At 43.6% G+C, this 23,737-nt stretch overlaps 1 protein-coding gene across 1 annotated transcript in view; it reads right to left on the reverse strand.

Moving 5' to 3' along the window:
* The window catches only part of Vwa3b (von Willebrand factor A domain containing 3B), a 125,888-nt gene that overhangs the window by 12,712 nt on the left and 89,439 nt on the right, over window positions 1-23,737 (reverse strand). Inside the window, exons 19-22 of the mRNA XM_048353494.1 lie at window positions 20,471-20,589; window positions 16,527-16,577; window positions 12,520-12,721; window positions 4,383-4,494 (exon numbers count right to left, since the gene is read on the reverse strand). Of these exons, the coding sequence (XP_048209451.1) occupies window positions 4,383-4,494; window positions 12,520-12,721; window positions 16,527-16,577; window positions 20,471-20,589 (484 nt within the window). The remainder of the gene's footprint in view (window positions 1-4,382; window positions 4,495-12,519; window positions 12,722-16,526; window positions 16,578-20,470; window positions 20,590-23,737) is intronic.

Consider the following 23,737-nt stretch of genomic DNA (forward strand, 5'->3'; position numbering starts at 1 on the left):
CAATGTGTCTTCAAAACCGGCCTTGCGGTGGAGTCGTGGCTGCCCCTGTGATCCTCACCACCTGGGAGGCGGAGATGGAAAGCATCTCAGCTCGAGCCAGCCTGGGCTTTACCTCAACCAAGGGCGGCAGCGGTGCACCTGTCATTTCAGCTGCGTGGGCATCTTAACCAGGGGTGTCAGAGTCCAGGCCGGACTGGGCAGCGGTGCAAGACCTCGTGTTTAAGGCAGAGCTAAAGCAAAAGCTGCCGGAGGGCATGGCTCATGTGGTTGAGTATCTCACACACATACACACACACACACACACACACACACACACACACACACACACTCTCCACTCTCACTGGGCTCCTTGGGAAGCCAGAGGACACAGGATTTCCTACCATTTCTTATGTATGGCTTAAGTTCCGCTCTAATGTTAGGCTTCCTTCACACTGGCTCTTTCTGCCTCAGTGCCAGAGGGGTGAGGCCGTGTTCCCAGCTCGGAAGTCCCTCTGAGAACTGTTTTAGGCCTGGGCTGGGGCGGGCGGCTGAGAAGCCTCTGCTACTTCCCTTCTCACCCCTAGTGGAGGCACGCACGCCCGGGCAAGCCCAGGCACCTTCCTGGTAGGAGCTGCCCTCTTGCTCAGCCCCAGTGAGTAGAGGCCACCACTTCTGCTGACGCCCCAGTGAAAGTGTTGCTCATACTTCGTGGTCAGGCAATGGGAACCTAGTCAAGCAGACAGCGCAAGCCATTTTGTTTGGTGAAAGGTGCACGCACAGCTCTGAGTCTTTGTTCCAAGCAGGAACTGTAGGCTCGGGACTGGGTATTGTTTTATGTCGGGCGCTAAGCATTTCCCAGCATGCGCAGCCCAACTTAACCCCCCCTTCTCAAAACTGTCCCAGGTGCAGCATCCCTTCCACCTGCCCATCTCCTCTGAGTGCCACCGGACACCCGGGCCGCCATCTTCTCTCTCGTTTTTTTCTCTGCCTTGCTGGCGAGGGTTTCTGTTGTTGTTATGCCAGTACCAGGGCTTGATTCAGGGCCTAGGTGTTGACCCTTAGCTTTTTTTCTCAAGCTCCATTTCTGTCTTGCAGTGGCTAAGTAGGGGTAAGAGTCTCCTGGACTTTCCAGTGCAGGCGGGCTCTGCACTTCCACCCTCGGCTCTCAGCCTCCTGAGTAGCTGGGATTAAAGGGGTGAGCCACTGGCCCACCTGACCTTGCTAAGGGTGCTGAGCCGCTGAGAAGGCAGCCACAGCGCCCACCCCGCCTCCCAGACACCGCTGATCAGGGAAGTGCCGCACTGGAAGTCTCAGCGGGGGTTCTAACAGTTTTCAATCCTATTTGGAAAGACCAGGAAAAATGGAATTTAAACAACCAAGTGACTTCCATCAAGTGGCGACTGCAGATAAGAGGCAGAATTCATGTAAATGAAAATTTAGGCTTTTCTGACTCTAAATGTAATATGTGGAGAGATTCAGTTCTTCCTTTTCCTCTCATCCTACCTTGTTGCTATGGCGGAGGGAAGAAGTTGCCATGAGCTTCCTGAAGTAAAGTGCTTCTTGCCACTGAACAAGAAGGAAACTCCAGTTCCCACTACGTAATCGAATCAAGGTTTGAAATGTATCTTTCTTTTCACCTGTCAGTAAGTCAGGCTAGGGCTGGGGATATGGCCTAGTGGTAGAGTGCTTGCCTCCTATACATGAAGTCCTGGGTTCAATTCCTCAGCACCACATATATAGAAAAAAGCCGGAAGTGACGCTATGGCTCCAGTGACAGAGTGCTAGCCTTGAGCAAAAAAGAAGCCAGGGACAGTGCTCAGGCCCAGAGTCCAAGCCCCAGGACTGGCCAAAAAAAAAAAAAAAAAAAAGTAAGTCAGGCTAATGCTGAACCTGTCGCTTCCAGTCCAGATAGGAATGTCCCCGGGTAATTTACACCTATGCTTGTAACAAACGTGATCACATGGAAATGGCTGCCAAGGTGCCAAGGTTGGCAGCACCAACCAGGCCAGCTTCACTCTCGTGTAGACCTGGCTCCAAGCGATGGACACTCGCCTCTGATGGCTCCAGTGTCATCTGTGCCAATGGGGCATTTCAAAGCATTGAACAAGTTACCAGAAAAGAGGTAACTAAATGAACCGTGTCTGCCAAACTCTATCCAGCACTGTTTGTTACAAGAAGGGGGAAAATTAACCACACACAGTGATCATGTGGTTGAAATGAACGCGTGGTCAGATGGAGGGTGTGGACAGAGCCCACTGATGGGCTGTCGCCCGAGTGACCTCTCAGGTGGCTTTCTGGCCAGGAATGCATAAGCTGAATCAAACCAGGCTGAGTAAGGCCATCCTAAAACTCACTCTTAAATAATGTTACTACCATGACGGATTACAGAAAAGGCCAAATCATGATTCTAGCACATACTAACATACTCACAAAATGCTGTCCCTGACTCCAGATTGAGATCTTCCCTCAAAGAAAGGAACACTATAAAGGCCTTTATCAGAAAATTAACGGAGTCTAAATACATAGATAGGTTAGGGGAAAATACTATAGTAATGTTAAAGTTCCTAAGTGTTTGGTATTGTGACAATTAAGAGAATACCCTTATTCTTGAGGGATAAACACTAATGTATGAAGAGTTAAATGGTTATAATAGATGTTACCTACAGTCTAATAGTTGAGAAAAATAATGTGTATGTATGCATGCATGTAGGGAAAAGGGAGAGACATGAAGGAGAGAGAGAGAGAGAGAGAGAGAGAGAGAGAGAGAGAGAGAGAGAGAGAGAGAGAACAAGCGAGCTTTGTCTCAGGCGCCTCTCTCTGTGATTGCAGTGACCTCCCACTCCACCCAGCAACAGGTTTTGGACTCCAAGTGTGACTGTGTTTCTCTCTGCCTTAAATGTGGCTTCCCAGTGCCTGAGACTCCTTAATATGACCTGTTACGAACGGCCCCATGCCATTCACTGAAGTGCTTTATTACTTTCTATTTTTGTTTATTAATTTTATTATTTATTCTCCTTGAATAAAGATATTTTACACGTGTTACTTTCTTTCTTTTCTTTTTTTTTTTTTTTTTGGCCAGTCCTGGGCCTTGGACTCAGGGTCTGAGCACTGTCCCTGGCTTCTTCCCGCTCAAGGCTAGCACTCTGCCACTTGAGCCACAGCGCCCCTTCTGGCCGTTTTCTGTATATGTGGTGCTGGGGAATCGAACCTAGGGCCTCGTGTATCCGAGGCAGGCACTCTTGCCACTAAGCTATATCCCCAGCCCTACACGTGTTACTTTCATTCCTCACAAAGTTCCTTTCCTATCTCTGTTTTCTGCTGACCTGCGCCTGGCCGAAGCCTTCAGGAACCACGAACCCCAGGACACCTGGCCAGACCTTTCCGGTTTAGCCAGACCAGCCTGCTTGTTCTTCCTTCAGCACGCCAAGCTCACTCGGGCTTCCGACCTCAGCACTGCTGTCCCCTGCTTAAACTCCCCTTCCCTTGGATAAGCTCACGGTGCGCAGCTCCCGAGTCCTTACCTGTGTGTCACATTCCCCAGGAGCTCTTCCAGAACTAGCATATTTAGAATTACAACTCTCACCTTGACATTCTCATCTCTTTTGTGACCTGATTTTTCCCTATTGCACTCTACCTGAAATACTACATATCTGTATTTACTTATTTGGTTGCTTATCTGTCTTCCTTTTTAATACGTAACCTCTATGAAGACAATAATTATATATATATATATATAAAATGTATGTGTGTGTGTGCGTGTGTGTGTGTGTGTGTGTGTGTGTGTGTGTGAGAGAGAGAGAGAGAGAGAGAGAGAGAGAGAGAGAGAATGTGCGTGTGTGCTGGTCCTGGGGCTTGAACTCGGGATCTGAGTGCTGTCCTTGAGCTTTTATGTTCAAGACTAATGCTCTACCAGTTGAGTCACAGCTTCCATTGCTCCATTTACAGCTTGTCTCTTTTTTCTTTTTTTGCTGGTTAAGTGGAGATAAGAGTCTCAGACTTTCCTGCCAGGGCTAGGGTCAAACTACAACCTTCACATCTCAGCCTTCTGAACAAGATAAGATGAGCCACTGGTCCTTGGCTTGACTATAGATAGTGTATATAGCATACAATATAACATATAACTAATAGTGTATACTATTCCATGTGAATAATATATGAGGTATAATATACATAGCATATAATAATATATAGTATATATAATAATAGTTTTGATAAAAAAAACACTTGTTTTACTAAGATTAAGATACATCTGCTGGCTGCTTTTTTTTGCATTAAATATGAGGAGAAAGCCTGTAATCATTTGGAAAGTAGGATAATATAGCAATGTCAGTAGTCTAGGTAAAGCACAGTTGCAAATGTGCTTCTCAAAACTGAAAACAAAACAAAAACAAAAAAGCCCTTACCTGGAAAATAAAAACCATTTTCGTCACATCTTGCAATGACTTTGTGGCCTTTGAGAGGATCGACTTTTTGTGGTTTGCTTTTCTTTGTTGGATTTCCTTGCAATTTCTGTTGCTGAAGAAGACAAAGATTCATCACTGATTAGAGACAGTCCATACACATAGTAAAAATTATTTTGTGGTTTCTTTTTGTCAGTCATGGGACTTAAACTCAGGGCCTGGACGCTGTCCCTGAGATTTTCCTCTCAAGGCTAGTGCTCCACCACTTTGAGTTACAGCACCGCTTTGGTTTTCTGGGGGTTATTTGGAGATAACATTCTCACAGACTTTCCTGCCTGGGCTGGTTTTGAACTGTGATCCTCATATCTTAGTCTCCAGGATCTCAGTATCCCAATACTGAGATAACCCAGGTGGAAAGATAAAGATTTTAAATCAGCAATTACAGCCATAGCCCATAAAGGGAATGTACATAATCTTGAAATAAATGACAAAGTAGAGGTTTTTGTTTCAACAGAAATTTAGTAGTACAAAATCTTGAAAAAAATATACTCAATAGAAAGAACTCATATAACAAAAAGAGTATACTTGAAAACAAATAAACAGAAAGCACTAATTTGAAGGCCACAGAGGAAAAAGATTTCAAAGAACAAACAGTATCTTTTTTTTTTTTTTTCTGTTCCAGATAACTTCTTTTGGCTCAGCTTAGTTAAAACCTTACTGGGAGAATCTCACTGCCAGGAAATTTCAGGAAAAGTACAGGAAATGACTGCTGTTACTTTCCAAATGGCAAATGTCCTGGCTATGAGGGGAGTGAATGTCTGGCTATGTCTTCCACATGAAGAAATTGATTTGCGAAGTTCAACTCTACAGTTTCATTGTCCATGCTTGATGACAGATAATTAGTAGTGAGACTTTTCTTCTTAAACTTCCCAAATCCTTCATTTCATAACAAGAACAATCATTAGGTCTAATTCCCAATCAATCTGAGGATCAGATGCTCTTTTATTTTTGTGCCCATTGTGAGACTTGAACTCAGGGTCTGGGCACTGACTCTGAGCTTTTGTGCTCAAGGTTAGTGATCTACCACTTGAGCCATAGCTCCACTTCTGGCTTTTTTTGGTAGTTAATTGGAAATAAAGGGATTTTATAGACTTTCCTGACTGGGTTGGCTTTGAACCACGATCCTCAGATCTCAGCCTCCTGAGTAGCTAGGATTACAGGTGTGAGCCATTGGTGCCCAGAAGTATAAAGTATTCCTTTTTAAGGAATCTAGAAAGCAAATGTAGTAAATGAACTTGGGGGGAAAAAGGCATGAATTCAAAGCACTATAAATCAGTGGTGTATTTATTGTATCTTTCCCCTTTAGTATCTCAGCCTGATCTCATAGTAGCCCCAAACTTTGAAGTTGGGTGCCAGGGTGCAGACAGAAAAAAATAGAAGATGTCCTCTTGTTTTGGAGTGAAGACTAGGAAAAGAAACTCCTAACAGAAAAAAGGCAGGAATTGCTCTTTTTTCTTCCTTTCTCCTCTTTCTCTTTCTCCTCTCCTCTCTTTCTGTTTCTGTCTCACTCCATCTTTATCTCTCCTCTGTCTCTCTGTCTCTCCTCTGTCTCTATCTTCTCTCTGTCTCAGTATTCCTGTCTCTTTCTACATGTGGCAGAATGTTGGTAATACATGCCCAGAGAAGCCAGGACTCTAACGAGGAAAATCTTGTCTTATTAGTGGCAGTACAGTCCCAAGAAGGTAAGGCTAAGAGTAAGTCCTCTTGGTTTCTTTCTTTCTTTTTTTTTTTTTTAGTCCTCTTGGTTTCTCCACACCTTCTTTCCTCCTCTTCTCAGTCCAGATACAAATACAATTAAGTAGAAGCAGGCAACTCAGCAGCGTCTAAAAATGATCTTGGGAACCAGGAATTGCTGAGAAAAATCACTTCTAGTATTTAAAGGGAAGGTGAAATATTATTTCAACAGTAAAACAAAGATAGCACAAGAAAGGAATCTATAGATCTACATACTTCATGACAACACTAGCAAAAACACCAGCAACATATAAGAATTAAATATAATGGCTAAGTAGGGTTTATTCAAGGAACATAAAGCTAGTTTAACATTCATACTGATAGAATAAAGAGTATAAGCCAGCTGGACACTAGTGGTTCAGGCCTGTAATCCTAGTTTCTCAGGAGGCTGAGATATGAGGATTGCCATTTGAAGCCAACTCTGTCGGGAAAATCTGTGAGACTTATCTCCAACTAACTACCAGAAAACTGGAAGTAGCGGTGTGGTTCAACTGGTAGAGCACTAGCCTTGAGCAAAAGACCTCAGGGACAGCGCCCAGACCCAGAGTTCAGGCCCCATGACCACAAAAAAAAAAAAAAGTAAAACAAAAAAAGAAACACAGGTGGCCATTTATTTCTAGTTTACTCTAATATACCCATTCACAGTATGATGCATATAATGTGCTTAATATTATGAGTGAGAACAGATAAATATACAAAAGTGTTTCTGAATCTACATTGAGCTACATCTCAAGCTCTGAAATCTGCTCTTTTTCTTGCCCATACATGTAAACAATGCATCTCAATCTTCCTGCCTGTCTTTTTCCCTTACCTACTCCCCCTTTCTTAAAGCAACTTCAACAGGACTCACTGTCTAGTTCCACATGTATAAACAAATACGTTGTCCACCTTTAGTCTCATTCCCTTCATCCTCCCTTTGCTCGCCCAGCCTCTCTCCTCTGGTACTTCTCCATCCCCCTACAGAGCCTTTTTACTTTCTTGTCTGATTCTACTTTGGGATAAAAAATAAACCAAATAAATCTTTTTATCCAAATTTCTATGCTGCCGAAACTGAGTTCTCATTCTTATTGTTTCCCCTTTCTTTTTGATATACATATTAATTATCATCAAGTTTCTTTAAAAAATATCACCTCCTATCCCAGGAAGAATGCCCAGCAAAACCACTTTCAGATTCTCCTCCTGGAGGAACACTGACTTCCATGTTCTCCATGGCCCAAGGCCTAGTTTAATATGGGATTCACGGCATCTTGATGCCATCTTTCTTTTGAAGTGCTCTAGCTGTACAATGATAGCTATATATTTGCAGTGCCATAGCTTTCATAAATGAAGTATGCCCTGAGTACTTCGTGAATTGGTCTGAGGTCTCTCACTTAAGGAAGACTCTAAATTATGAAGCAGTTGGCTATAAAATTTAAATAACTTTAGGGAGCCTGAACATCATTGGGCCCAAGGTAATTAACCATGTTCAATACAGTTTGGGTTCTGGTAGTAAGCGAGCTCATTTCATGGCATCTCTATGTGACTAGGTAGCCATCTTTCATTAAGACCTGCTTAGAGATGCTTTTCAGGTTCATAAAAAGAAGTGGGAATATGGTTTATGTTCTCAGAGATGAAAAAGTTAGATGGGCTGAAGTGTTACTGTCTCCTCAAAAATTTGTGGGACATGATCATAGTTTTAGACTTGTGTTGCTTGTAGCAAAGATATACAATGAGCATCATGCTTCCATTTAGCCAGAACTTCCCTGGAATTTGTTCTTTCACTGATACAACCACTATGTCCAAGAGAATGGCCTAATATCACTGGTGGGTAGCAAGCGTGATCGCCTTATTGCTGGACTTTAATCCGGAGAAGAAATCTAAGCCTCTTCCTCAAGAGAGACTCAGGATGACCTGCATTCTGCAGTCTGACCTTGGACCAGATGACAGGAAAAATAAGGCTGCACGATGCCCTCTATAATATGTGGCTTCAGGCATTACCTTTAACCCTTTTTTAAGGGTTTGGTTTTTACATATACAAAAGGAAAAGGCCAAGTGAATAATCTGTAACTCCAAAGGGGCTGAATCCACATTCCTGAATGATCTGTTAGGCCATGTATTCACATGCACAGGGATACAAATATATTATTCCTGTCTGTAGTTTCTAGAACAGGAAAGAATGCACCAGCCAGAATGGTAAATTTGAGTAGCACACATTACTCATCATCTTGATACAAAGGGTTGCCCAGCCCTAAAGTTTCCTATAGCAAGCAATTCAATCAAGACTCCATGTTAAGCATTCTAACTCAATGAGATAGTTTGGAATCTGAACATGCCAAGTTAAATCAGCTGTTTCTTAAAGGTCTAACTTTTATGTCAAGTTTAACTTTCAAAGTGACTTTGCACCTTGCCACCAATGTTCACATCACAGACCAACTGGGCAGAGGTGTCACTGAGGTCTCCAGTCATCCAGCAACCTGGAATTCCAAAAAGATGTCCACACTGATTCCAGAGAGAGATTCCCCCTTTAGATGTCATCAGTATGACAAAATCCTCAGCACATCTGTGCCTAGATGCATCTAAAATTCCATCTTAAAATTCTCAATGAAAGTGGTCACATAATTTATTTAACTAGGTCTGTTTTATTTCTGGATTCCAAATATTGATTTGTTCAATATCCTAGCCAGAGGCTAACTGATGAGATGGCTTTTTACATTTTCAGAATGAAGTCAGCTGCCTAAAATAATCAGAGCTCTTTCCTTCTTCCTCCCCCCCCCCCCAGTTGCTCCATTCCCAGTTCATCTGATGTAGCTGGGCCTTTCGCTCTGTGGGGGACCCTGGCTGCACACAAGGAGCAGCAGCAATGTACACAGTGCTCTGGTGTTCATTTCTTTTTTGACTTTTATTTTTTTGCCAGTCTTGGGGCTTGAACTCAGGGCCTGAGCACTGTCCCTGGCTTCTTTTTGCTCCAGGCTAGCGCTCTACCACTTGAGCCACAGCGGCACTTCCGGCTTTCTCTGTGTGTGTGGTGTTAAGGAATCAAACCCAGAGCTTCATGCATGCGAGGCGAGCACTCTACTGCTAAGCCACATTTCCAGCCTCTGGTGTTCATTTCTAACACTGAAAATGTCCTTCTAAATGGATAAAAGAATCATAGACTGTGGGTTCATCCAGAAGGACCAGGATAGATGCTCAAGTGTTTTATACCAGTAACTCCTATTTATTCTGTTTTTATCTCTAGCTATTCTTATTTTTTGGCATGAAAGAATTCATTTCTGGCTGATTCCACCTGCACACAGCTTTCTGGAAAGAGCTACTCACTATGGCCTGTTAATGATACATTTGTACCCAGCATGAAAAGTTCAGTCCCACCACAGGGAAGGCACAGTAGCAGAGGCAAAGCAAGCCTAGTAGACCAGCTTTAATAAAATGGTTCCTCCTATAGAATCAGACCATGGGATTCCTAGGAGGGATAGATTGCATTAGGGCAGCTAAACACAACATCCTTCAGCTATATTATTGACAACTTCATTCCAGAATGATGATACCCTACTGCTTTTGAATCTTGCAAAAGACTGTAGAGCTGCTGCACTAGCTACGCCAGCCAACAGCCTCCCGCGCGTGCCGTGCCTCTTCTGCCCTTTCCCACCTCTGCACACACAAAACACAAACAAACCATTGGCTTTCCAAAGGAAATCCAAAGTGGATGAGAGGACCAGAAGAGAAAGGGAGGATGGCACTAAAATAAGCTGTGCATCTCTAGGTTTACAGAAAGACAGCTGCAAGCCCGTCTCAGTGAGAAGCTGGATGAATGTGAATGCAGAGGGGCAGACCTCTTGGTGATTTGATAGGGCCCTGATTATAAAACTCAGAGAATCCGATGCACTTCTTTGCCAGATTCCATCACAAACGGCGCTACCCTCCTTTGACCTGCTTCCTGTCTCAAGGTCACGTTCTTTGGCTTGAGCTAAGGAAGACAGTGAAGTTACCTAAACGTTTGAGGCTTTAATATTTTCCATTAGTTTATTATCATGTCCAAGTGCAATTTTTTCTCGTTTACCACCCATGGTGTTTACTTGTAGATTTATAGGCACATTCTAATTACTACAAATGAGGGAAATGTGTAATCTTATGTTTCTTTGGGTCTGGATTACTTCACTTGATATAATTTTTCCAAGCCTTTCTGTTTCCTTATGAAACAGAACTGTAACCATGCACACAGTGAGACCAAAGGAGGGTATTCTTAGGAAAGGATCACAAAGGCTCAATACTGTGTGCACATGGATCAAATAAGATGTTTATTGAAATGACCTCGAAGAAATGGAAACAGAGGTGTTTTGTTATTTCACCTCTTATTTCCCCTTTGTTTTTGATTTCTGTACTTTTTGTCTTGTAAGTTTATCTGTTTGGGAGAGAGGGAGGGGCAGCACAGAAACGATGAGACCAAGGGTGAACAAAGGCAGCAGTGATGCTCACTAGACACAACGTTGAAATGAACTATTTACCTTGTGGGAAAAGCAGGTCAGGAGGGAAAAAAACAGAAAATAAAAGAAGAGGTGGGACTGATTCAAAAAGAAATGTGCCATTACCTGACTTATGTAATGGCTACCCCTCTGTACATCACCTTTACAATAACAAATAAACAAATAGCAAATTTTGCTGTTAGGCCGTGGCATCTTCCCAGGGAAGGAGGCTGGGACTTAGGAGGGTGAATTATGCCTACACTCCCATATTTCAATCAAGCAGACATGGAGAGGCACAATCACAGGAAGCGCTTATTTCCAGAGAGAGCTAGGTGACTCACTTGTGGTTCTCTTGATTCTTCAATGAGTGCAAGGTCTTAAGGAAATCCTGAACAATTCTACCAGGAAAATCTCTATTTGAATAACATTAGGAGACATAAGGGGTTTGTTTGCAATACACTTTTGCATTCCTTATAAAAGACACACCTTTTAGCACTGAAGGAAAAATTTGATTTCCAGGAAAAAAATAAAATGAAAGAAAAACAAACTAGAGGAGCTAAAATAGCAATACTGTAGTAAAGCCCAAGCGAATCCTCTACCACTTGATCAAGACTGAAACTAGTAGGTCAGCAGTTCTTTGGGAATTATTTTTGTCGATCACATGGTAAATGTCTGACCATTATCTAGGATCTATCAAGACTCGGGGCAAGCTATTCCACATCCACACTCATGTGTTGTCAGAAAGAAGCACTTCATATTGATAATACCAAAGCAAGCCTCCAGCGCTTGCACCCTTTATTCATAATTCCTTTCTTGAGACTATATTCTAACACAAGAATTCAACTGTATGCACCACCGGACTCATAAAAACACAAGAAAGAGCAAAAGTCCAACATTCAGTGAAGCTACACTATATATCTATCAACTTGAGCATGCAGCAAAAACACCGAGGATGTTAATAAAATTATGCTAATTAAAAGAAGAATACGAAATGACTATAGAAACACTGACTTCATCTATGCAGAAAACATTTACTTAAGTAGAAAGAAACTAAATGGGAAGGCTTAAAATAGTGCTACGAAGGCAGTCAGCTGATATATTAATTTTCCTTTTCTAGAAGATTTGTTTTATTACTAGTAAAAATCATTGCTTTTTTGTAGGGCTCTCAATATAAAGTACTTAACGGATTATTTTTATCTCCTAAGACCCCTACGAGGCACATGTTATTAGCATTCCTATTTTAAAGATAAGAAAACTCTGATTTAAAGATACGACACACAGATTAGGTGGTAGATCTGAGGCTAGACTTTTGTATCACTTGAAAAGTCCACTCTTTAAAAAAGTTAGCATACCCAGGCGCTGGTGGCTCAGGCCTGCCAGCCTAGCTGCTCGTGAGACTGAGATCTGAGGACCATGACTCAAAGCCAGCCCAGACAGGGAAGTCTGTGAGACTCCCATAAGCTACTCAGAGAAAGCTGGAAGTGGCGCTGTGGCTCAAGTGGCAGAGCGCTTTTGAGCACAAAGAGACTCAGGGACAGCTCCCAGGCCCCGAGGTCAAGCCCCAGGACTGAAAGAAAAATTAGCATGCTATTATTATATATTATTATATATATTAGTAGTACAAAGAAGTTTCATTGTAATAACTCCAATCCATGCTTTTAATCATAACACTATCCTTTTTTAGCTTTATTTTTCAACTAAAACATGTATTGCTTTAATGAGACCACATTAATTAAAATCAAGTGGCATTTCTTACATGATTAAAAGAAATGCCGAGACCGGGATTGGCTCTGACTCTTTAAGAACTCCGAGTAGTGAAGGGTGGGATGGGGAAGGGAGGGTGATGTAGGGTGACTACCATGGGGGGAAGGAGCAGAGGGGGGAGGTGGAGGGCTCCAGGTACTCACTTCTTCCAGAACCTTGTTCATGCAGTTCTTCTTGGCAGCCTCCTGGAGCTCCATGGCCTGCTGAATGTACATTTTCCCGGCCAGGATTTCGTTCTCCAGCATTGATAGTTCTTTCAAGGAAATTGGCCAGTTTAGCCGTTCTAATGCCTGGTTTAAAGCTGCTTTGTTTTCCAGGTACTGTATGGGCTTGATCGCATCTAGCCTATAAACCATACATAAAAGAAACCAAAAAAAAGTAAAATGAAAAAATATGATAAAATGCTTGCTCAGTAAACTTTCATCCACGAAACATCTGTTGAAGCAGGCGCAGCGTGTCAGGTGACAGTCAGAGCTCCAACCTCTGGTCTTCAGGACGTCGGTAGCTTGCACAGACTAAAAGGTAGCCGGCTCTACGAGGGCAGCAGTTCCTCTATCCATTACCCTTATCCATTTGATGGTCTGCTTAACATTTTTTTGATAGGGTTGGGAATGTGGCTTAGTGGTACAGTGCTTGCCTAGCATGCATGAAGCCCTGGGTTTGATTCCTTATTACCACATAAACAGAAAAAGCCAGAAGTGGCTCAAGTGGGTAGAGCGCTAGCCTTGAGCAAAACGAAGCTCAGGGACAGAGCCCAAGCCCTGAGTTCAAGCCCCAGGACTGGCAAAAAAAAAAAAAAAAAGATATATATGAATTTTTTCCAGTACCATTTTCCAGAGACTGGAGCCTCTTCCTCTCGCTCTTTATGCCTCACATCTGGAAGAACTCCATATGAGCTTCAAACAGAACTCACTCTCTAATGCCTAGCGCTGACTCTGGAGAGCGAGGTACGACAAAGAAAAGAAAAGCAAAAACGTTTGTCTGGGATAAGTAATTCTCTAGTAGTTTCAGCTACTGTGATCTCCTTTCCTCCATGTAAGCCTAAATCGGCCTAAACGTTCCAGGTTTGTTGTTCGGGCACATAAGAAATGCAAACTAAACTTTCCATGAGCTGATGATCACTCTGTGGGCCTCACAGGGAAGCAAGCATGGCATGATAGCCCAGGTCCTGGATTCAATTTCCAGTCCCTGCTGCCTCTGAGCCAGAATTCCTGGAAGAGGGGCAAGCATAGCTCAATACTCACAAGTCATTAAATGTAATTCAGCAAACAGGATCAAACACAAAAATCACAGTTATCTCAAAGGTACGGTAGAAGAAAAGGCCTTACAAAGTTCTTACAAAGTTCAGCATCCCTTCCTAACAAAGTGATCAAAAGAATAGGAAGAAAAGGATAATAAATGAAAGAAAGAAAGGCTCTCCATGACAGATCTATAGCCCACATACTGAATGAGGAAAAATGAGAGCATGTCTCCCACTAGGGAAGGGAAGGTTCCCCCACCATGATAAGAAGCACAACAGTAGTGACAAGGGAAAACTTGCTACCAATGGCTTATTTCTACAAGTAGAAAATTCTGGAGACCCTTCTCCCTTTTCTCCACCCTCTAGAACTCACAAATTGGTCAGTTGTAAAACACAAGATGAGGCAAACACAAGCATTTGTTGTTTTCATAAAGCAACAATAAATAATCAAAAATTGAAATTAAGAAGACAGTCCCATTTACAATTAGATCCAAAAGAGTAAAACATCAGGGGCAAAATATCTGTATAACAAAAACTATGAAACATTGCTTGGAGAGATTAAATAAGTGGAAAGACATCCTACATTCATGGATTAGAAGACAGTATTATTAAGATGGTGATACTTCCTAATGCCTCCCAAGAAAATTGGCTGGTTCAATGTAGTTTCTATTAAAATTCCAGTGATTTTGTTTTCCAGAAATTGACACGGAACAACCAAGTTGAAGGATGTACACGTCTTAATTTCAAAACTTGCTACAAAGTTATACAATCAAAATAGTGTCATACTGGAATGAAAATAGACATAGACAAAGAAATAGACATATAATAATCCATAACAACTCAAATACTTATGGTCAATTGTTTTTTTTAATAGAGGTGCCACAGCCATTCGATGGAGAAAATATTCTTAAGTGATGCTAAGAAAACTAGACATCCATAAGCAAAAGCATAGTTATTCCCCTACCATACTCGATATACAAAACTTTATTAACAACCAATCAACATAAATGTAAGAGTTAAAATTGTAAGCAGAAGAAAACAGTGCAACTCTTCATAATCTCTTACCTAGCAACAGATTCTTAGATTTACCACCAAGAAACTTGCCCAACAAAAGAAAAGGAATAGACAAACTGACTTCCTAAAAAATAAAAATGTTTGAACTTCAACAGACATTACCAAGATATGAAAATTTTAAAAGAATGTGAAATATAATCTAGAGAATGGGAGAAAAATTAGTAGAATCATGTATTTGATAAATAGTTAATATCCAGAAGACTTAAAATGCGTCACGAAAACACAGTCCAATTTAAAGTTGGACAAATGATGTGAAAAGGCATTTCAAAAGATTTAAAATGGCTAAGAGCATGCAAAACATTCAGTGTCATCGCTCAGTAGAAGAGATGTATTAAAACCATATTAAGGGCTGGGAAGGTGGCCTAGTGGTAGAGTGCCTGACTAGCACGCACGAAGCCCTGGGTTCGATTCCTCAGCACCACATAGCAGAAGAAGCTGGAACTGGCGCTGTGACTCCATTAACAGTGTGCTATGGCAGCCCTGAGCTCAGGGACAGCGCCCAGGTTCTGAGTTCAAGCTCCAGGACCGGAACAATAAATAAATAAATAAATAAATAAATAAAAGAGCACCTTTAATTTAAAAAATCCACATTAAATTGTTGCTATTGGTAGTTTGTTTTTGCTTTGGCTTTTGTCCTTTGAGGAGCGGTCAAGGGGGATAGGGAAAGAGAGGGAGGGAGGCTGATCAAAGGCACTCATGCTATTGAGTACACACTGAGTAGAAAATGACTTGTGGGCAGGGATGGGAAGGAAAACAGGAAACAAGAAGGAAAGGGTGACATTGTTCAAGGAAAGAAATTTCCTGACTCATGAAACGGCAGGCCCTCTGCACAACACCTTAATGACAACAATAAAATTCTCTTTAGAAAAACCACATTAAGGTTATTAAAACTCTGTGTGCCTGTGTGTGTGTGTGTGAGAGAGAGAGAGAGAGAGAGAGAGAGAGAGAGAGAGAGAGAGAGAGAGAGAGAGAGAGAGAGTGTGTGTGTGTGTGTCCTGGGCTTGAATTCAGGGCCTGGGTGCTGTCTCTGAACATTTTTGCTCAAGGCTGGTACTTTACGATTTGAGCTACAACTCCACTTTCGGCTTTTCTGGTGGTTAATTGGAGATAAGATTCTCTGGAACTTTCCTGTCTGGGATGGCTCAGAACCGTGATCCTCAGACCTCAGCCTCCTGAGTAGCTAGGATGACAGGCACGAGCCACTGTTGCTTGGCTTTAAATATTTTTTAATGGTAAACAACCATGTCAAAGACATGGAAAAAATAGGAAACTTTATACATTACACTTTGATAGTCAAGTATATTTCAATGTGCAAGAGAAATAAAAATATTCATGCTCACACTTCAATACGAATGGATCCAACATTAATAATGTCCCTGAAATGCAAACAACTCAAATGGAAGAATGAATGAACAAAGCAGTGTGTGTGTGTGTGTGTGTGTGTGCGCGTGTGTGTGTGTTGCTCAGGGCTGTTTCATATGCAGCTAAGTGCTTCATGGCACAATTTGAATGAACGCAGAAACTTAAGTTTTCACAGTAGGTAAAAGAAGCCAGAAACAAAAGGTACCACATGTTGTATGATTCCTTTCCTTCCAAAATGGAAAACTTCAGAGCCAGAAAGCAGGCTGTGGTTCCTAGGGGGTGGGGGGAGGGAAGGGGGAGCAGCTGCTTTATGGGTACAGACCCCCCACCCTGAGGTGATGAATGAGGTTTCAATCTAAAAAGAGGGGGTGGTTTGTACAACATCTTGAATACTACCACACTGTACACTTTAAAATGGCTTTTGCTTACACACATTTCATTAAAAAAATGATGAAGGAATGGCATATAGCTTACTTTTCTTTTTCCTCTTGGGATAATGCTTGCCAAACAATTTTATTCAAGCGCCTGTTTGAAAAAAAAAAACACAACACCATAGTTTAGGAGAATGCTTCATTCCATGGTAAAGCTCACGACAGGCCGTCTCCGGGCAGGCCAGGCCGCTGTCTTCCGACCTGAATGAACATAGTCCAACTTCTAGAAGGGCGTCTACACCTGGGTGCTGTGGCCAGTTAAAGTTGACAGTCGAAGTTTATACCTGGCTCACTTTCGTTGGGAAACTCCTGAATACGGTGATTGCAAGGGGGCGTAAGTATTTCATCCATTACTTTTCCTATTTTGTCTATCTTGAGAAAGAAGGCGAGCTATAAAAGGGAAACGACATCTTTACAGCCATGCCTCCTTAACTACTTCTTTCTGCTCGAGGGGGCTGAGCACACTGCCTGTCCGCACTGGGCAGGGCTCTGCCGCTGGAGCCGGGCCCGGTCCTAAGATCAGCAAGCTTCTGTTATGCGTAGCATCGGCACCAATGTTGGTACCGTTAAACTAACATCCAGTAATTTAATATAAATACCAAATCAATAATGCTACAAAACTGATATTAAACAGATAACACTAAATCTTATTAGATATCAGTAGTTTAAAGGTAACTTTACAAATATTGAAAGCATTGTTGCTGTTGCTAATAATAATAAGTTGAGTACCTCTGAAATGAAATTCTTGGACATTTGGATTCTCAGTGTTGGACTTATTTCTGGATTTGGAATATTTGCATATACATAAGGAGCTATCATGGTGACGGGCCCTACGTCTGAGCACAGAGCACGTCCTTCCTTCATATACATCGTACACACGTAGCCGGAAAGCAGTTCTCGCAGTGTGTTCACCGTGCCTGGGTTTTGACCGTAGCTTAGCGCATGAGGTTACGGGGAGAATTTTCTGCTTTAGCATCACGGGCGTTCAAAAAATTCAGATTTTAAAACAACTGGGATTTATCATTTGTTTGGCAGAATGCAGTTTGAAATCAGGGTTTGAACTTTCTAGATAGGCTCTCTATCGCTTGAGCCACACCTCGGCCCTTTTTGCTCTCATAATATGGGGGACGTGCCCAAGCTGGCTGACCACAATCCCTGTGTACACGTGCCCAAGCTGGCTGACCACGATCCCCGTGTACACGTACGTGCCCAAGCTGGCTGACCATGATCCCCGTGTACACGTGCCCAAGCTGGCTGACCATGATCCCCGTGTACACGTGCCCAAGCTGGCTGACCATGAGCCCCGTGTACACGTGCCCAAGCTGGCTGACCGTGACCCCGTGTACACGTGCCCAAGCTGGCTGACCATGAGCCCCGTGTACACGTGCCCAAGCTGGCTGACCATGATCCCCGTGTACACGTGCCCAAGCTGGCTGACCATGATCCCGTGTACACGTGCCCAAGCTGGCTGACCATGATCCCCGTGTACACGTGTGCAGCAGCTGACCATGATCCCCGTGTACACGTGTGCAGTAGCTGACCGTGACTCCGTGTACACGTGTGCAGTAGCTGACCATGATCCCCGTGTACACGTGTGCAGTAGCTGACCATGATCCCCATGTACACGTGTGCAGTAGCTGACCATGATCCCCGTGTACACGTGTGCAGTAGCTGACCATGATCCCCGTGTACACGTGTGCAACAGCTGACCATGATCCCCGTGTACACGTGCCCAAGCTGGCTGACCATGATCCCCGTGTACACGTGTGCAGCAGCTGACCATGATCCCCGTGTACACGTGTGCAGTAGCTGACCGTGACTCCGTGTACACGTGTGCAGTAGCTGACCATGATCCCGTGTACACGTGTGCAGTAGCTGACCGTGATCCCGCGTACACGTGTGCAGCAGCTGACCATGATCTTGTGTACGTGTGCAGCAGCTGACCGTGACCCCATGTACACGTGCCCAGCAGCTGACCGTGACCCCGCGTACACGTGCGCAGCAGCTGGGATGTCCCGTGCACACCCTTTGTCTCCAGCTCTTTCCGTCGGCCTGGAGCCACGATCCTCCTGACCTCGGCCTCCCACGTGGCTGGGATTGTAGATTTCTAAGTTTTGAGTCCCAAGTGGGCACGCTCACTTTGTAATGACAGTATTTCTCCACAGACTCTTCCAGAACGTCTCCCTGGAAGGGAGGCGTGGAACCCGCCGTTGCGGCATCACTATTCCGGCGCGGCTTGTCGGGAAGCAGTACTCCTGACTGGGAATGGGGACAGGAGTTTCTGTCCTCTGTGGAACCCCAGGGCCACGGGCAGGGCCTTGGGAAGGGCCATGTGACCAATTCCACTTCATGGACTTTTAGTATCTGAAAATTTAGGAAATGCAACGTCTATTTTTTGTCTGTTGGTTTGTGGGGCTTGAACTCAGGGCCTGGGCACTGTCCCTGAGCTCTTCTGCTCAAGGCCAGGGCTCTACGGGGTCTGCAAAGTCTAATTCTCCTTCACTGCGCAGTCCTCATGACCACCTGGAGAGACAGGTTCTGGGACGGGCACCTGAGGTTCCCGAAGTAGATGTCAGGGCCGGAATGAAGTCCACGGCGCCGCTCCAAGCTCTCGCCTGGGCCCCACCAGGAACTGTCACGCTAGGCCATCTCAGGACTCAAGCGCGTTACACAACAATATATCTGTCATTACATTACATGTTGAACATCTGGACGTGAAAAGTTTTTTGTTTTTTTTTTTTTTTGGCCAGTCCTGGGCCTTGGACTCAGGGCCTAAGCACTGTCCCTGGCTTCTTCCCGCTCAAGGCTAGCACTCTGCCACTTGAGCCACAGCGCCGCTTCTGGCCGTTTTCTGTATATGTGGTGCTAGGGAATCGAACCCAGGGCCTCGTGTATCCGAGGCAGGCACTCTTGCCACTAGGCTATATCCCCAGCCCTGAAAAGTTTTAATAACTGGAGTCATATCAAGTGTGAATTCAATACAAGTAGTCAAATACACAGCCACCTGCTAGGAATAAGTGAAGAGGAGCGCGAGGCGGGCTGACCCCTGGCCTGAACGCCGGAACACAGGGGAGAGGCCGCGCCTAAGCCACAGGCCTGTGCAGCCGCTGTCAGGACCCCGGCAGGGTGGGAAACAGAGGAGCTGCTGACAGGCCTCGCTGGTACTGAGGCCAGAGGTGGTCAGAACTGGCCCGCAGGGGACAGCGGCAGAGCAGGAAGGGGAGGGAAGGGGGAGGCCCTTGAGGAAAGACCTGCCTGGAAGTTCCAGACCCGAGGGGAAGGGAGAAAGAAGGCAGGTTATGACGGGGAAATACAGGCTGAGCACCGTCATTCCCAAACCCTAAGTTATCCAAAATCTCAGATGTCTCGAGTACCGACCTGATGAAGATAGATGGAAAATTTCACATGACAAAACCTCATTTCATTGATAAAATTACTAACGACATTTTATAAAAATGACTTCTAGGCTATGTGCATAGTGTGTATAAAATACAAATGAATATTATATGTAGACTTGCGCTCTATTTCCAAGATATAGATATATTATGCATATGCAAATATTTTAAAATCTGAAAAAAAAAATCCCAATGTGAAACCCTGAGAACTTTGGACACAGGAGACCCAACCTGTCCTGAGAAGCCGTCTCAGGTAGACAATCCACGAGACGCATCTCTAATCGACAAGCCAGAGTGGAGGTGTGACTCAAGTGGTAGAGCACCAGCCTTGAGTAGGAAGCGAGAGTACAGGCCTTGAGTTCAAAACTCAGTAACAGCACTAAATAAGTAATAGGCTAGATAAATAAAATAAGCAAATAAACCAACTCAGTTGGAGTACTCAGGCAAAGGACTTGACCAGTGCACGCTAGACACTGCTGACACCACTGAGATTAGCGTTGGACGGTGTCTACATTACTGCTTTGGATAAGATAGCTTATGCAGAAACGAGGAAACATGTTGAAATAAGGAGAGAAGCAGGAAGAGCACTCACCTTTCGTAGGACTTGATTGCCTGCTCCACTTTTTGCTTATAGATATTGAGTTTGGCTCCTTGGGGGTTAATGAACGTCATCTTATTTGTGTCACTGCACACGTGGGCCAGCGGGAACACCTACACAGCAGAGCCCAAGGGAAGGAAGCATCACTTGGCAAGTTCACCTGAGCCTGCAAAGCTTGACACTCATGGCTCCATGCTTTCCCAGCTGTAAAACAACACATGACAAACGCAGGAAAGACAGCGAATGTGGCCTTCTAACGCGGGGGAGGTGACGGACATGGCCCCGCATGCCCGGTGACCAAAACTGTGAACCTCTCCATCTCAGCCACCTAGGTACATGGAGTTACAGGTGTGAGCCGTGGTGCCGGGCTGGCCGCTGCAAGGCGTGTGTGTGTGCATGTGTGTGTGAAATTACATATGTACATGGAATTACAGGTGTGAGCCATGGTGCCGGGCTGGCCACTGCAAGGTGTGTGTGTGTGTGCACGTGTGTGTGAAATTACATATGTACATGGAGTTACAGGTGTGAGCTGTGGTGCTGGGCTGGCTGCTGCAAGGTGTGTGTGAGTGTGTGTGAGTGTGCATGCGTATGTGTGTGAAATTACATATGTACATGGAATTACAGGTGTGAGCTGTGGTGCCAGGCTGGCCACTGCAAGGTGTGTGTGTGTGTGTGTGTGTGTGCATGTGTGTGTGTGAAATTACATACGTAAAATGACATTTTTAATAAACCCTCACCCCACCGGCTTGGCAGAGTGTCTCAGACTTTCCTTTTGTTCTGTCTGCACCAGGTGCTTACTTTTGAGTTTTAAGATACTTGTGATTCTTTGCTAAGTAATTCCATGGAGAAACCAATAAGTTTATTACTAGTTTGGTAGAAATTCTTACACCCCCCCCTCAATTCTTTTGGGACCATTCTGATGTCAAAGTTCATTCATTGCCCCTCCGTGCATTCTGTCCACATTTTATAATTGTATTTAGTGGGAGAAACACTGTAATATGCTCACTCCACCTTCCCTTAGAGTTCTTTCTGCTTACCTCTACTCTCATCATAATACTATCTATAAATCGTATTTACCTATGTCCACAGTAGAATGCCAGCTCTGTTAAGGCAGGAACTTGGCTTTATTCACCACTGAATTCCTATTACCTAGCACAGTACCTGGAACACAATGTACCTTCAACAAATGCTTATTGATGAAAGAATAAATGCACAGACCTCAAACTATACATACTATATGCCATATAGCATATTTACTACACACACGCACACACACACACACACACACACACAGTATGGCATCAGAGCTTGAATTCAGAGCCTTACGCTGTTGCTCACTTTTTCACAAACAGTTGGAGCTCTACCACGTGAGCCATAACTCCAGTTCACTCGTACTTAATATTTAAGAGAGAAAGAAAACATCTACCAGGAAAACACCAAACTACACAATTGTTTCAGAACCACAAGGAAAAGACAAGCATCTTGGAAATGTGAGAAATCACTTTTAAGGAGTTTTTTTTTTTTTTTTTTTTACTTTTAATGGTATTTCCCCTTGCCTCTAAAATCATACAAAGATCTAGTAAACAATATTTTATTGTTCAAGAAAATGATCCACAGGAAGAAGTAAAGAAGGAAGCTGTGTGACTGATTTCTGGAACTAGGAGACTGAAAGGAAAGGAGTAGGAGGGAGGGCTGGACTCCCGAAAGGCAGGCAGGGCTTTGAGGACTCTGAAAACAGGGGTCAACATGGAGCTCTGCGAATGAGCTCCGCACTGTGGGAGGCTCCCTCAGCTGGCCCCGTGAGCCAGGACACAGGCACACCTGTCAGCAAGCTCGGGACCGAGCCCCTCTCCCTTGAAATGGCTATGGCAAGTCTCCGTGTCACCACGGAACAACATCATGTCCCTGCCGGCTAGAGTGGAGGGGGTCGGAGCACAGGAGGATGGACTTAGGCAACTTCAAAACAGAAGAAAGAGAACAGATTTAAAAATCTTGTAAAAATGAGCCTGATGCCGGGGGTTCGTGCTTGTAATCTTAGCTATTCACGAGGCTGAGATTGGAGGACTGAGGTTTGAAGCCAACCCGGGCAGCCAAGTCACTATGGCTCCCAGCTCCAATTAACAGCAAAAGGCTAGAAGGTGAAGTAGGACTCAAGTGGTAGAGCACCAGCTTTTGAGCAAAATGTTAAGAGCAATGGGCCTTGAGCTCTAGTCCCAATACTCTCACGCACACACGCGCGCACACACACAGTCTTGTTAAAATAATCCAGCATACTAAAATTCTCAAATACACACACAGCCAATAAAGAGCTAAAATAGCTGAGTAAACCAACAATCACAATATCAAAGCACTTAAGAAAAAAATAATTATATGATAAGCTAGTTAACAATGACATTAAATTATGACCAGAATTGTTATGATTAGGCTGATCAAAGATGGAAAGGACACATAAAGCACAAAAACTCACTGAAATGCCATAAGAAGAAATAGATGGAGAAAATCCCGAAAAGCCTACTTTGAAAAAAAAGATTGAAACCAGTAATCATAAAAGAATAAATGCTAAGCTAAATATAATTTTTTCAACAAAATGGTGAACTAGGTAGCAGAACTAAAGTTTCCCCAGATCATAACACAGAGACACAAAAAAGAATATAAGTAGATGATGAGAGATGGAATATACAGCTAGAGAAACCTCAATATAGATAAATAGAAATTTCAGACTAATAGGATAGAACAGACTAGAAAGATTGCTAAAGAAGCAACAGTTGAAAACATGCTCCCAGGTTTTACAGAACGTTGGCTGTATTATTCCAGTCCCTAAGGGAGGCTGGAAATTCAGTCCCAAGTGACCAGGACTGGTGTGGGCTGCAGTCAGGTTGTTTCGTAGGAGAGGGCTTGGGCGGGGGGGGGGGGGGGGGGGTGAGTGGTTTGGGGGAAGGGGCACTGTGGTGGAAAGGCTAACACTGTTTCAAAGGTCAACACAGATGAAATTCTCAGTACCCCAGCAAATGCTACTCCATTTTGATACTTTTCTTAACAGTATGTATAACAAGATTTTAGAACTTTTGTATTAAAAATATTAAAATACTCATGGAAATTCAGGCAAGTGTTAATTAATTTCTGGGAAGAAAAGAAGGGAAGGGGATCTAATGAGGCAGCACGGAGGTCCTCAACTTTATCTACAATGTTTTTTTTAATATCTAAACATAATATCAGATTTTAAAATATCAAGCAGTGGTTACTTCTAAAATGGGGTTTCAG

This window comes from Perognathus longimembris, chromosome 8 (assembly GCF_023159225.1).
Source record: "Perognathus longimembris pacificus isolate PPM17 chromosome 8, ASM2315922v1, whole genome shotgun sequence".
Taxonomy (NCBI): domain Eukaryota; kingdom Metazoa; phylum Chordata; class Mammalia; order Rodentia; family Heteromyidae; genus Perognathus; species Perognathus longimembris.